Below are 12879 nucleotides of genomic sequence, written 5' to 3' on the forward strand. Positions count from 1 at the left end.
GTCCATATTAGGGGACTTGTCACCACAGGCCTCCACCAGCTTGATGAGACTCTCCTGGAGTGTTTTCCCCCTGTATCAACATAATTATTATCTACCGCCATTGTGTACAGTTTCAAACGTACCACCGCAAAGTATTGATACTTAATTGCCCAAGTTTCACTATCAAATAGAAGTTTAATAGAACCAACTGTTCATCAAAAAAATAGGTTCCATTCCTATAAAGCAGTGGTGTCCAAACTACGGCCCCGGGTGCCATTCGCGGCCCGTCGTCCATTTTTCAGTGGCCCGTGAGATATGCTAAAAATGGCATTTGACTCAGTGCAAATAAAATAAACAAACCAAAAATGTTTGGAGATGGTCAAAGTAAGAAGGGAGGGTATTATATTATTAATATTATATATTATATTAATAATGACGCCACACCCATGGTGTTTTTTAAATATTGTGCACAAGTAATACACATTAAAAAAACTAAAACTAATACTGAAACTAACTAAAGTAAAACTAAGCATTTATTAAAGAACTAAAACTAATAAAAACTAACAGAACCACCCTGAAAACTAATTAAAACGAAATAAATTTAAAAAAAACAAAACTCAAAAACAAAATAAAAACTAAAATGACAAATTCCGAAACTATAATAAGCCTACTGCCATATTACAAATAAATTGGTTTAAATACTGTAGCATTGTTCTAAATATGCAAAAGCACAAATAAATTTGTACAATTTCTCTTCATAACATTATGTGGCCCTTGCGTCCTTCTGATTTTCTGTATGTGGCCCTCAAATGAAAAAGTTTGGACACCCCTGCTATAAAGTATGTTTTGTTAGCCATTGCGGCATTAAGCATAGTTTGAACTTCAGTCCAGTTATTGGCGCAGGTAGTGTAACTTGATTTTGCAGACTGTGGCGGACCTCGTTGCATTTCATTCAGAAATACGACAAAGAGCCCCCAAGTGTCATCGCCACACCTTTCCATGTGTCTGTGTAGTCTCTTCCAGTTGTTGTAGCACGATTTGGACTCAAACCCGCCACCCGTCATCCTCGCCTGCTGCGCCTGCTGAGCCGAGCGCGTGTCGATAATAAAACCTTTGTCTGAGCCCTCGATCACCGTATGCAAGAGGAGCTCATCTTCAATGCAGCGCTTCCAGTTGGCTCCCGTCGACGGCTGACCGCTGCGCAAAATGACCTGAAAAACGGGTTTTGTTTGCTTTTCAAAACAATCAGGCTAACTGTGCACAGAAGTTTGGGCGGGGCGGGGGGCGCTTGACCTCACCTTGCCATTCTTTCTGTGGTAGTAGCAGAGGATGGGGAAGCGTCCCCCTTGTCTGAATTTGGCCACCTTTTTCAGTGCATCATCACCAATCGTCTTGGGGACAATGACAGCTGGAGGGTAAGACGGGCAGACTGAGTAGTCTTGGTTCACAGTGCTCAGTCTCCACTTTTCATGCTGCAAACAGAAATGGTGTCAAAGGATGACGAGGCAAATAAATTATCAAAAACATTTTTTATTTTTTTATTTTTTTTAGTATTTTCGCCAGATTCTTTGACCACTGTTTGTTTTCTTTCATTAACAAAAGACTATCAACAATTTGGTCCATGTTTGTTTGCACTTGCTGATTTCTGAGGAAATAGGCAGGACTGTACTATTAAACGAAGCGTCACGGAGGAGTTGGAGCCGATCCCAGCTGAGTTTTGGACGAGATGCAAGTTTCGTTATTGTTCAACATGTGTTAACATGTTCAACCAAAAGCCTCATGAGAAATGGTATTGTTTTTTCGCAATTAAGAGGAAATTCCCGAGTTATCTGATGTCAAAACCAGAGCTTGCTCTGGAGGCCACCCTCTATCACAAATGCTACGTTACTGGTGGTACATATGCTGTCAACTTTGCGACAAGGGACGGCCTCATTCTTGACCCCCGCTCCCTTCCGTTTCTCTGCCCATTTTCCTGTCATGTGATTGTTGGCTCACGGTTCGGGAAAAAAAATTGCCAAGAGACATAGTGTAAGTGTATTTTCAATCTTACGAGTCCCTCCATTTCATTGTAATGCCTTTCAGGGGTAGAGAGGCCCCACTGGTCCTGGAGGCTGGCATTGGGGGGTCGATAAAAGAACGGATACATCTCTGCCGCACAGTTCAGACAGGACAGGGTCTGTGGAAAACAACAGTTACTGTTGCGACACTAAAAAAGAAACTCAATAGCTGAAAAGCTTCCAGGTTAAAAGAGACAGTGTGTATTATTCAGTGCCATCTACTGGTGAACTAATAGAATATAACAAATTTTCAGCACACACACTACGGTGCCTCAAACAGGGGAGACCGTGAGCGGCGAACAAGAGTGGCTAGCAAGAACTATCTGGAACGGCTAACAAGAACGGCTAGCAGGACAAGCTAGCAAAAGCTATTTTTAAGCACGCACACTACGGTGCCTCAGACAGACCAAATATCTCAATTTGCATTTACTCATACCAATTATCACCACAGCGAACAAGCGCGACCGTGAGCAGCGAGCAAGAGTGGCTAACAAGAACTATCTGTAACGGCTAACAAGAACGGCTAGCAGGACAAGCTAGCAAAAGTTAGCGAGTGCCAAACAGAGGGAGACAAGCTGTGGGTGCCCAAATCACGGCCCCAGCTATGGAGGGTAACTCAACGATTTTTAAGCACGCATACGACGGTGCCTCAGACAGACCAAATATCTCAATTTGCATTTACTAACATTAATTATCAACACAGCGAACAAGAACGACCGTGAGCAGCGAGCAAGAGTGGCTAACAAGAACTAGCTGGAACGGCTAACAAGAACGGCTAGCAGAAGTAGCTAGCAAAAGCTAGCGAGGGCCAAGCTGTGGGTGCCCGAATCACAGGACTCAGCGACGACCATCTTTAGGCCTCAGCTGTGGGCGACATTCTTCTCCTTCGGATATTCGTAGCAGCAGAAAGTTGATTTGATTTTGATGAGATACAATATGTGTTTTTGCATATTTTTCAACATAATTTGTGGGGTTTTAGAATGACTGAATTATTAGTTCACCACTAGATAGAGCCAACTAATACACACTGTCACTTTTAATGTTATTAATAGCAATGATTTCACGTGCCTCAATGGATTGTGCAATGTTAAGACACTGCTCCATGCCTGGAATGTCGAGCTGGAGAACACGCAGATCTTTACACTTGATGAAGATGGTCCCAGAAGATTCTGTCGCCCTACAAACACAGAGCAAAACAATAGTTACTACTGCTTCCCCCTTTAAGATGGCCCATATTTTGGATCTAGAAAATTGGCCTTGCACAACTTTGTAACGCGGGGCTTCCGCTTGCTGTAAAAAAAAAAAGAAAAAAAAGTGAGTTTTATAGCTGCAGCAGACAAAAAAAAGCTGTTAGTAGTAGCAAGCCGCACACACGACAGCGAGGAAGAGCTGCAGTAATCAAGCATGTTTCCTGTGGGCTGTATAGGTGCAACAAAACTGCTGACACATTGCAACACACAACTGAGCCTCCACTCCAACCTGTTTCTGCGGCCGGAATTAGTCAAGAGGCCCACGTACTTCAAAAGGTCTTCCACACTGCTTAATAAAACACATGCGAGGAATTATGTAGATATTAGACAGTCACGCGTAAATTAGAGTATGATTTAATCAAGAGTGGAACTGTCATGCCATTCCACCATTTAAGGAAGAAATGATATTACAGTGTTCCCTCGTTTTCCGCTGGGGTTCGGCTCCAAAAAATACCCGCAATAAATGAAATCCGCGAAGTAGTTAGCTTTATGTTTTACAATTCTTATAAATGTTTTAAGGCTCTAAAATCCCCCACCACACAATTTAGACACTTTTCTCATTGAGGCATTTACATGTTCTCACATTTCTCTCTGATTCAAACATTGATAATGTTCAAAACTTCATAAATTTTATAAAATGGGTATATTACTGCAAAAAAAACTATGCAAAATTGCACTTAAAAAAAAATCCGCGATACAGCGAGACCGCGAAAAGTGAACCGCGTTATAGTGAGGGAAGACTGTAGTATCATGCTATTCATGCTATATTGACATCTCACCTTTTCTCAACCGCGTCAACGTTTCTGAGGAGCAGCAGAACCTGCCGACGGCTTCCCTCCTCCCTGTCTGAGAAGAGCAGGTGGTGGCCGGTGATGCACAGGGTGCCCTTGCAGGGAGGCTGCAGAGGCTGCTGGAGCACAACATCTTCTACGTTGGCGGTCTTGATGTGCTCGGAAAACTCCATTCGAGTCAAAGTCGATCGAGCACCAGCAAACTTGGAGGACAAATGAGGTGCCTCAACTTGAAATCACTTCCACGCCTGCTTGCACTAAAATGAAAGAAAAACTACAGTTAAGCTAGTACTGTTCCTCCTCCTGTTTCCCCTCCTCTCGTTGTTGCTCTCGATTGTGGTGTCCCCCCCCCCAACCCCGCTTTGAACATAGGCCCTAACATGCATGCATTTTCTTCACACTGTTGCAAGCTGTTGCATGATTGACTTGTAAAGAATTTACAAGTGCATTTCCTTAAACGCGCTCTCTCTCTCTCTCTCTCTCTCTCGCTCTCTCTCTCTCTCTCTCTCTCTCTCTATCTCTTACACTTGTAAAGAGTTAATTTTCAGAGGTTCGCGTTTTTAAAATAAAACGAAAAACAAAACGAACTTGTTGTTAAACAACTGGCTGCAAATATTGTATCAATAATTTTCTAATGATTGACTGGTTCTTTTATAACTGTTCAAAAATGCCCCTGTGCTTTTTTTTGTTTTGTTTTTTTGTTTAAACTACACACGCAGTTTGAACGTCAAAAATACGACGCAAACTGCAATACAGTCAATAACCGCTAGATGGCGACACAGTACAAAACATATAATCGAAAAGGTACGCCACACCACTTTAAAAAGCCAACAATTTTACAGTAGTAGGCTGGGCTACAGCATGTGTTGTACATTCTTCATTTGTTTCTAAAGAACCATTTGACAACGTGGTTATTTTCCCCACAAAATAAACCTGGAAAATACTTCGTAATGATTCTGTTTCATTTGTGTTTATTGCAAATGTTACAAATTTGATTTAAAAAAACAAAACAAAAACAAAAACAGACATGCTATGTTGTGATTAATAGATCACATTTCATTTACACACGAGGACAATATTGTTGGTACCCCTCTGCTTATAAAAGAAAAACTCAGAATGGTCACTAAAATAACCAAAAACTGTCGGAATAATCAATAAAAAAATTAATAAAGAAAGAAAGAAAAATAATCAATGAAATTAGGCATTATTTAGCGTATTTGTAATGGCCTAACAGAATTACGTTTTTTTTAAATTTTTAAATAAGCTAATTAAAATGGCACAGGCAAACATGATGGTAGCCTTCGCATCACAGAAACAAACTGAGACTGGATTTTGCTGAAATGCATTTTGACAAGCTACAATGTGACAATGTACAATGTGAACCTGTACTGGGTGCACATAAATCTCAAGGCAATCAAGGTATTCTAGAACCATATGTTCCCTAGTGTTAGGAAGCTTTGTTACAGTTGCAGGTCATGGGTTTGCCAACAGAAAAAAGTACAAACAGCTAAGAAAAATAAGAATAGCTAAGAACAAAACAAAACTGTTCAGAAACGTCCTATATAAATTCTACTATTGAACATGAAAATGCTGAAACATAAAAGCTACTCAGAAGGCCAACGTAGTTAAAACCTGCCACGTTTGAAGATGTGATCATAATAGTAGGCCGATACCTGTCGAGAAGCCAAAATACCTGTCGAAACATGCTACAGTCTCTTACATTTACAGAAAAATCGCTTGATTGCAACACTGAAAATGATGTGCAATAAAGCATTACATTAAGGGTATCATATCATCATTTTTGTTCAGGCCATTTTTTTTTTATATTGCCTAGTTCTGTTGGATGTTATTATTATTATTATTATTATTATTATTATTATTATTATTATTATTATTATTATTATTATTATTATTATTATTATTGAAAGGTTGATTTTCAGTTTTTTACTTTTGTCAGTTTTAAGTTGTTTTTTTTCTATGATCATTATGGGTTTTTCCTTTATTTATCAGTTACCACTAACTTTGTCCACCTATGTAAACATGTCATTTTATTTTGATGGATGTTCATTACGGAAACCGAGTAAACAAACAAACAAACAAAGAAACAAAGGGAGCTCCAACATAGGTTATGGGGGAAAAAAAAAAAAAAAGTGACACTTTTTTTTTCCACCACAGCATTTCGTCCAATCAAATTTGGATATGCGGTTTACCTTGCGTTAAAACATAAAAGTTGCTTTTGTGATGTAGGCGACCTCACAGTGATGGGCGGTGACTGCCTCCAACCGCTTATAAAAAGGAAGTGCGGACCTGTTGCGCGTCAAGAGCCAAGTCAAGTGTCCAGCAACGATTCCTCTGAAATCTCAAACCGCTCAAATCTCCCTTGCTCACATGGATGCCAAACACTCCTCAGACGAGGCAGACACGGAAAGTCTGGACAGCTTGAAGGCACTCACGGAGAAGCTCAAGTTAGAAACTCGCAGACCTTCTTATCTGGAATGGCAAGAGAGGCTGCAGAGCGGACCGTGGACGGATGACAACAGGAACGCCGCAACAACTTCACGGGAACGCGACCCGGAACATTCCAATCCAGACGTGGTCGTGAGAAACATCTGTGGCTTTGACACTATTGATGACGCTTTGCACTTTCTCCGGAAAGAGCTGGTGAGTGAGACAAAAAGTTTTGTCGGCTGCAACTTTGACGTTCGGATATCGATCGACCTCCACCCATCAACCGAAACGTTAATTCCATTCTGAGATCCATTTACAAGGGCCGAAATGGATTTTGAAAATGGACAATAATAATAATAATAATAATAATAATAATAATAATAATAATAATAATAATAATAATAAAGTTGCATGTCTCCTTTTTTTCCATTTAATTATACTCAAGCAACTAATAATTTGATAAAATAAATAAAACCTGCCATATTACTGTAATGTTTTTTTTCATCTCATATATATATTTTTTAAATAAATTAACCAATTGATGGTATAAATTAATACAAAATAAAATAAAATAATAGATATGTTTGTATTTGCAGGAGGACGTAAAATTAATGTGACAAGTATTACATCCATCCATCCATCCATCCATAATGGATGGATGGATGGATTAATAGATGGATGGATTAATTTAAATGCTTGGTGGGTCAGATTTAAAGTGATACTTAACTCATTGAGCTATTTTCAGCAGTATAAAGTTAATATTTTGTCTATACAGTGTTCCCTCGTTTTCCGCTGGGGTTAGTTTCCAAAAAATACCCGCAATAAATGAAAACCGCGAAGTAGTTAGCTTTACGTTTTACAACTCTTTAGACACTTTTCTCATTGAGGCATTTACATGTTCTCACATTTCTCTCTTGTTCAAACATTGACAATGTTCAAACCTTCATAAATTTTATAAAATGGGTATATTACTGTAAAAAAATATATGCAAAATTGCACTTAAAAAAAAAATCCGCGATACAGCGAGACCGCGAAAAGTGAACCGCGTTATAGCGAGGGAAGACTGTAATTAATGTGGTAACGTCATTATTTTTCATGTACAATTAATATCTTTAAAAGGTTTTTTTTTTCTACTTACTGTCGACTGATGATGACATCACCTGTGCTGAGGAAGTAGGTCATGACCAATCATGGCTCAGTTTACTGACCAAACCCAGAAAACAGGTGAGGCCATGATTGGCCATTATCCATTTCCTCAGCACAGGTGATGTCATCATCAGTCGACAGCAAGTAGAAAAGTTAGCTTTTAATGGTGTTAATTGTACATGAAAAATAATGAAGTTTTTGTTTTTTGTTTTTTTTTTCTTTTTTTTTTCTCTTTTCTCTTTTTTTTTCTTTTTTTTCCCTTTTTTTCATTTTTTTCTTTCTTTTTTTTTTCTCTTTCATGAGAAAAAAAAAAGAAAAATAATGAAGTTATCAAATTAATTCTGCATAAAATATTAACTTTTTACTGCTGAAAATTGTTCAATGTGTCAAGTATCTCTTAAAAAAAAAAAAAAACTGAACCCATCATGTGGGCCCGCATACATCGCGCTCGAAGATGTTCTGATGAAATGATATGATATATTTTGAAAATGCTTTACGTTTCAAATGCTCACTTTTCAAGAGAACCCAAAAACGGCATTTTTGTTCAACCTTTAACATAATAATAATAATAATAATAATAATAATAATAATAATAATAATAATAATAATAATAATAATAATAATAATAATACAACACCCACCACACGTGGATTAATAATAATTCAGATTTTTGAAAAATGTGAAATTGACCAAATTATGATTTATTGGGTTTCGGCCTGACACCAGATATTTGACCCTGGTTGGTGAGTATGTAAAAAAAAAAAAGGGAAAAAAAAGTAGTGCAAAAGTAAACATAAGAATGTCAACAAACCCATTTATATCGCTGTTATTGCTCTCATCAGATCAGTGTTGGTGCTTGAGATCGACAGGATTCTCTTTGCAAAACACTCACTAATAACCACAACGAAACAATCAAGCTGTTCACTTCGACTAAAACACCGCTTTCTATCAACCTCAAATTCTTTCTCCCATTCCCCGCCCAACCCTTCAGAGAGAGATGCAAGACCAGGACAACCATCTGGCCCGTCAGCTGATCCGTCTCCGTGGCGAGATCAACAAGCTGAAAGTGGAGCAGGTGTGCGAGCGCCACAAGGAAATGCTGGACAATGCGACGTACGAGCTGGAGGAGTGCGGCGAGGAGTCGGATCTGCTGTGCGACATCCCCATGAAGGCCACGTTCACTCTGTCCACCCCACTGAAGCATCTGGGCCTCACCAAGATGAACATCAACTCCAGACGGTTCTCACTGTGTTAAAAGCCTCGTCCCCTGAAGTTCTACTTGACTTCCATCAAACACGGATTTGCTCTTTGGGAGGTCCGCGCTGTCAACAAATGGGAAGCGTCGCTCAAAGCTATTTGCTCAATGGCTCAATGACATACATGGAAGAGTGCACCAGCAAGTTACAGTACTGTCACGAACAGTTGCAGCGTGACACCGGATCAAACCGCTCTATCAACACTTCCTCGACTTTTCATTAGGTAGAACTGCACACTCGGATGATCCGTTTTCAGAGATGATAACGCCGAGTTTTTTGTTTGGCACTTTTCGATTGTGGTGGTGTCGAATTGCATTGCATCATACTTCGTCAGAAATTGACCTTCTCTTGTCGCGTTTCATACACAAGGCAAGTCAATGTGCTTCACACAACCACATCAGAACAAAAGTAGCTTGTTAGAACATATATTGACAACATTTAAATGTATCTACAAACAATAAAAGGCATATCAAATGAAAGGAAACAAAACTAAAAGACTGGAAAGTGAAATTGATTTTAAACATACATGATTAAAGCAACACACCATTTATTAAAAACTAACCAGCTGTTCAGTGTAATGGTTAAAAAAAAAAAATTCATCAATTTAGGGATATTTTCACATTAAAAGAAATCCTGACTGCAATGACAATATTGCTCCATATGATTTATTTGTTTGTTAGTATCTTTTAGCCACCATTCTGCGTCACTACGCACTGAATGCGTTGCGACGTCGATAACGACGTAATGGTGGCGTACTTACAAATATAGTTTGACAAAATGTATTCAACTGGAAATGATTTTGAAAAATGGATCTCATAGTTATGTTAGCAACAACCAAATAAAGCATATAGAGTAAACTTGTCATTACAGTCAGGGTTCCTTTTAACTCATTCACTTCCAGCCATTTTCACATTTCGCAATCCCCTTCGCTGTTTTACTGGATTTTGACTGATTTTGCAAGGCCCAGAGAATATTGTATTCTATTGCTATAATAACATTGAACCTACCGAAAGAAAGATGAAAGCCTCTTCTTTGAAATGAAAGTCCCACAACTCTAGGGACACAAACAAGACAGTTAAACGATGTTCAAAATGGTTGCGTATAATCATGATGTGCCTTGTAGCTATCATAAAACAAGGCAAGAAAAAATAATTAAGTGGGGCATGTGGTTATAGCATGTCAGCAGGTGTGGGATTGAATATTCTGCTCAGACCTTTTCAGTGTGGAGTTTTCCTGTTTTCTCCCCCACGCATTCAAAAAACTTGCATTTTAGATTGATGGTGCCTCTTCATTGATGTGAACGTGAGTGCGAATTGTTGAATGCGATTGGCTGGCAGGCAGTCCACGGTGTACCTCAACTCTCACCTTAAAGTCTCGACCTCACCTATTACCATGAAGAATATAAGCAGTAGAAGGTTTATGTATAGATGAAGTTAGAAGAACTCGAGAGCTCTGACAGGAAGTTCAATTTATCCCTTGGGATTGGCGAGCAGAGCTAGCTAGCCAAGCTAGCAAGTAGCGCTAGCGAGCCAAGCTAGCAAGCAGAGTAGAAGCACCTGTGGCTATAAAGCCAAACTGTGGCAGGCTTTTTACTTTCCTGTTGACCTCTGACCTTCTGAATGAATGTCTTCCCAGAGAAGTGAACGCTGGTGAAAAGGAACGATCAGCTCCATTATGTTGTTGTTGTTGTTGTTTCCGTCAATTTTCACTTCTCAGGATAACATAACCCACAACTTTTGTCCATTCTAGTGTGTCATCCATTCTTGAATTTTGAAGTCACCCTGATAATGAAGGCGCCCCCAAGGGGAAAAGCAGCTCAATAGAAAATGTTGCACACAATTAGTTGAACAAGAAACTGAATATGCTGCACGGTGTCCTGATGGTTAGCTCACGGAAGGGTTCAAATGTCAGCAGTTTGTTACTCCAGCTTTTTTCCCCACACATCCTAGTAACATTAAACTGCAAATTGTCCAGTTGTGAATGTGAGCGTATGCTAGTGAATACAATCAAGTGCTGCTGATGTTTTTCTCTTGCCACTCTGATATGCCCTGCAGATAGTTTCCCTTGACCTTTTCCCTAGATCTTTCCATTGTTATTCTAAGAGTAGAGGCTGACACTTTAAGTGGAAATAAAGTACATGCCACAGATAAACCTATCAGTTATACATGGTTTCATCAGGAGGCACATTTAAATGTGGTACGGCTGCTCGAAAGGATTCGCGAGCCGCCAGCACCTGCTTGGGCGAACGTGGGAGGTGGAGGTCGGAAAACGTCGCGATAGTATCGCACTTTGACTGCGTAATGTGTTTAAAAGTCAGGCAGCCGCTGTGCTCGAGAAAACGGGAATACCCTTGAAGTGGGATCTCCTTTCGCGCATTGTTGCCAGATGGTTTATGTTTCATCTCATACAATCGACGGACACTTTATTAGGGACACCTGCACGATCTTCACATCGAGTTCAAAAAGCAGCAAACATTCTGGGAAGTCAAGTCAAAAATGTACAATAATATATTCAACACCGGGTGGCACGGTGTACGAGTGGTTAGCACGTCCGCCTCCCAGTGTTGAGGACTCGGGTTCGAGTCCAGGCTCCGGCCTTCCTGGGTGGAGTTTGCATGTTCTCCCTGTGCATGGCCGCCTCTTGAGATGAATATAAATAGGTGTAATTCCACGCTTAACTTCCTCTTGAGTACATTGAGCAAGGCATCAAATTCCCAAACAGCTCATGAATGCAAAACCTTTTAGCTGACCCTCCATTACCGAAATCTGTATCTTCCTTTTTTTTTTCTTTTTTGGTGGAGCTACAAACATTATCAAGCAGTCAGTGTAGTGGTTTGCTTGCCTGACTTCCCTGTTGGCAGTATTTATTCACTTCCCATTCAGATTTGAGCACGAATGATGATCTTTCTCTATACTGTAAGTCAGGGGTGTCCAAACTTTTTCATTTGAGGGCCACATCCAGAAAATCAGAAGGACGCAAGGGCCACATCATGTTGTGAAGAGAAATTGTGTTTAGTCCTAAAAATTGTACAAATAATTTATTTGTGTTTTTGCATATTTAGAAAAATGCTACAGTATATAAACCAATTTATTTGTAATATTAGTTAGTTAGTTTTATTTAGTTTTCAGGGTGGTTCTGTTAGTTTTTTTTAATTAGTTTTCGTTCTTTAATAAATGCTTAGTTTTAGTTTAGTTAGTTTCAGTATTAGTTTTAGTTTTTTTTTTTTTTTTTTTTTTTTTTTTTTAAATGCGTGTCACTTGTGCGCAATATTTAAAAAACGCCATGGCTGCGACGTCATTATTCCGGTTTATATCAAAATAAATCACAAAAAATCACATTTAAAATCATCCCCAAAGGCTCATGCATAAAATTAATTACCAAAGACTAAAACGAAGGACACTTTTGCTATAATTATAGTTAGTTTTATTTTAGTTAGTTTTGTAAACATAAAATGTAGTTTCAGTTAATTTTCTTTTTTTAAAAAGCATCTTCGTTTTTATTTTATTTCGTTAGCGAAATTGTTTTCATTAGTTTTAGTTAACTAAAATAACCTTTAATAGCACTTGTGTTTTTCGACACCCTCCCTTCTTACTTTGACCATCTCCAAACATTTTTGTTTTTTATTTTATTTGAACTGAGTCAAATGCCATTTTTAGCATACGTGGCGGGCCACTAAAAAATAGATGGCGGGCCGCAAATGGCCCCCGGGCCGTAGTTTGGACACCACTGCTGTAAGTGCTCTGCGATTGACAAGCAACCAGTCCAGGATGTCATCTGACAGAAAAGGAATGCGTGAACGAATTAGAATCAATACAAACAATAATAATAGTAAATGAAATAAAATATAATCATAAGATCTGTGCTGTGTCAAAATACTACACAAAACAAATAGTTTGCATGGTGACAGTCCTTAAAGCATACACAAGCACGCAGACAAACGCAAGAAGACTTC

General features: G+C 39.0%; 2 protein-coding genes across 5 annotated transcripts in view; one reads left to right on the plus strand and one right to left on the minus strand.

Moving 5' to 3' along the window:
• The window catches only part of LOC144031756 (myotubularin-related protein 9), a 10780-nt gene extending 4123 nt beyond the window's left edge, over nt 1-6657 (minus strand). The window contains exons 1-8 of one of the 4 annotated variants that reach the window (XM_077539172.1): nt 6288-6657; nt 4066-4334; nt 3516-3575; nt 3105-3213; nt 2030-2155; nt 1278-1451; nt 973-1190; nt 1-70 (exon numbers count right to left, since the gene is read on the minus strand). The exon at nt 1-70 is cut by the window's left edge and continues 92 nt beyond it. In XM_077539172.1, coding sequence (XP_077395298.1) covers nt 1-70; nt 973-1190; nt 1278-1451; nt 2030-2155; nt 3105-3213; nt 3516-3575; nt 4066-4250 — 942 coding nt within the window. In that variant the 5' untranslated portion in view covers nt 4251-4334; nt 6288-6657. Of the gene's footprint in view, nt 71-972; nt 1191-1277; nt 1452-2029; nt 2156-3104; nt 3214-3515; nt 3576-4065; nt 4396-6287 lie in introns of those variants that run through there. The other 3 variants (XM_077539173.1, XM_077539171.1, XM_077539174.1) reach the window with 3 other exon arrangements.
• Nucleotides 6351-11078, plus strand: fam167b (family with sequence similarity 167 member B). The gene is made up of 2 exons (XM_077539177.1): nt 6351-6738; nt 8663-11078. Exons 1-2 carry the CDS (start codon nt 6466-6468, stop codon nt 8924-8926), a joined length of 537 nt encoding a protein of 178 aa, XP_077395303.1. The 5' UTR covers nt 6351-6465; the 3' UTR covers nt 8927-11078.
• Nucleotides 11079-12879: the final 1801 nt, after the last annotated feature.

The sequence above is a fragment of the Festucalex cinctus genome, chromosome 12, assembly GCF_051991245.1.
Source record: "Festucalex cinctus isolate MCC-2025b chromosome 12, RoL_Fcin_1.0, whole genome shotgun sequence".
Classification (NCBI taxonomy): Eukaryota; Metazoa; Chordata; class Actinopteri; order Syngnathiformes; family Syngnathidae; genus Festucalex; species Festucalex cinctus.

Coding starts and splice junctions, on each gene's coding strand:
- fam167b (XM_077539177.1), top strand. CDS start 6,466: ATGGATGCCAAACACTCCTCAGACGAGGCAGACACGGAAAGTCTGGAC. Junction 6,739..8,662: donor ACTTTCTCCGGAAAGAGCTG/GTGAGTGAGACA, acceptor CCAACCCTTCAG/AGAGAGATGCAAGACCAGGA.